This window comes from Athene cunicularia (assembly GCF_003259725.1).
Source record: "Athene cunicularia isolate RWA chromosome 2 unlocalized genomic scaffold, athCun1 chr2_part1, whole genome shotgun sequence".
NCBI classification, from domain to species: Eukaryota; Metazoa; Chordata; class Aves; order Strigiformes; family Strigidae; genus Athene; species Athene cunicularia.
In genome coordinates, this window is record NW_020799095.1 from 153,031,012 (window position 1) to 153,033,107 (window position 2,096).

The window sequence follows — 2,096 nt, forward strand, 5'->3', positions numbered from 1 at the left end:
GCGGTGCAGCCGGGGGGATGTCGGTGAAGATGGCGCTGCGCCGGGCCTACTCCATCAAGGACAAGCTGCAGGCCATCGAGCGGGTGAAGAAAGGCGAGCGGCAAGCGTCGGTGTGCCGGGCTTTCGGGGTGCCCGGAGGGACGCTGAGGGGTTGGCTGAAGGACGAGGCCAAGCTGCGGTGGTTCCTGGAGCAGCTGGGGGGTGAGGTGGGCACCCAACGCAAGAAGATGCGTCTGGCCAACGAGGAGGAGATCGACCGCGCCGTCTACGCCTGGTTCCTTGCCCTCCGCCAGCATGGCGTCCCCCTCTCCGGGCCCCTCATCCAAGCCCAGGCCGAGGCTTTCGCCCGGCAGATCTACGGTCCGGAGTGTACCTTCAAAGCCAGCCACGGTTGGTTCTGGCGCTGGCAGAAGCGTCACGGCATCTCCAGTCAACGTATCTACGGCGAGGGCGGCCTCCCCAGCGAGCCCGAGCGGGCTCCCGCCGCCTGCCCCGAGGCTCTGCCTGTGCCGGCTGCCGACGCCGGGGGTTACGGCGATGACCAGATCTACAACGCCAACGTCACTGGGCTCTACTGGAAGCTGCTGCCGGGACAGACTGGTGGGGTGGCGGCGCGGCGGCGGCCGGCTCCCCGCGAGCGAGTCACCGTGCTGTTGGCTGCCAACTTGACTGGCTCCCATAAGCTCAAGCCGCTGGTGGTTGGGGGCCTTCGCGATCCCCCCAGCCTCCGCCATCACAACCAGGACAAATTCCCCGCTTGCTATCGCTACAGCCCAGAGGCCAGGCTGGGGCCGGCCCTTCTCCGGGCTTGGTTCTTTGAGGACTTTGTGCCGGGCGTCAAACGTTACCTGCGCCGGAGCTGCCTGCAGCAGAAGGCCGTGCTGCTTCTCAGCTCCCCGCCACCCTCCTCCGGGACGAGCCCTGAGGATTCCTCTCCGCTGCAGACTCCCGACGGCTCCATCCGCGCCCTTTTCCTCTCCAAGGGCCCTACCGGGAGCGGTTCGGCCGGAGGGGGAGGCCGAATCCCGGCCCCGCTGGAGCAAGGGGTGGTGTTGGCCTTCAAGCAGCTCTACAAGCGGGAATTGCTGCGCCTGGCCGTCTCGTGCGCAGCCGGCGGCGGCACCAGCTCGAGTGGCCCCATGGACTTTGTGAGGTCCTTCCTCCTCAAGGACATGTTGTACCTGGCTGGCCTCTCCTGGGACCTCATCCCCCCCGGCTCCATCGAGAAGTGTTGGTTGCTGGGGCTACGCGCTGCCTTTGAGCCCCAGCCCGGGAAGGAAGAGCACGGAGACCACCCGTGCGGGGAGGAAGGTGGCGGGGACAGCAAAGTCTTTAGTGACCTGACTCACCTGGCCGCGTTGGCCTACAAGCGCTTGGCTCCTGAGGAAGTGGCCGACTGGTTGCACTTGGATGACGTGGCCCCGGGTACGGAGGAGGACGATGGGGAAGAGGACGCTGAGGAGGAAGGCGCCGGGGGCTGCGGGGCAGAGGAGGATGAGGAGGAGGCGGCAGCTGCTGGAGATGGAGGGGGCAGAAGGGGTGGGGAAGGAGGGGATGCCTTGCTGCCCACAGCTCGGGAGGCCATCAGAGGTCTGGAGACGGCGTTGCGCTGGCTGGAGGGTCAGGACCCGCAGCAAGTGGGGCCGCTGAAGCTGGTGCAGCTCCGCTCCCTCATCAGCATGGCCCAGCGGCTGCGCAGCGGCGCCAGCCCCCACTCCTAGGGCAGGGTGACCCGTGACCTCTCTTGGCTACCAACCACCCCACTCGGGGTGGGGGGACACGGGGCTGGGGACACCCCGCTTGTCACCGGGGGCTGGCGGTAGAGGTGCCAGCTCCCCTCAGCCCTCCGTCACGGGCGGTCCCTGGGGGCTCGGGGAGCCCGAACGCCCCTGGGTTACCACGGCGAAGGAGGGGTTACAGTTTAGGGCTAACGGGGTGGGGAGTTGTGCAACAACCCCTCCCTATGTTGCATATTCGAGGGTTGTTCCTCACCTTAAGTATATTTAGGAGGTGCTATTTTTTAAATCCCATGGGACTGAGTGACCCCTGGGTCAGGGGGTGATGCCCCCCACACTGCTTGTTCCCCCCCCCCCCCC

General features: G+C 66.8%; 1 protein-coding gene across 1 annotated transcript; it reads left to right on the forward strand.

The window, feature by feature from the left end:
- The first annotated feature begins 6 nt into the window (after positions 1–6).
- Positions 7–2,085, forward strand: TIGD5 (tigger transposable element derived 5). Its single transcript, XM_026843531.1, has one exon. It carries the CDS (start codon positions 18–20, stop codon positions 1,719–1,721), a length of 1,704 nt encoding a protein of 567 aa, XP_026699332.1. The 5' UTR covers positions 7–17; the 3' UTR covers positions 1,722–2,085.
- The last annotated feature ends 11 nt before the right edge of the window (positions 2,086–2,096 follow it).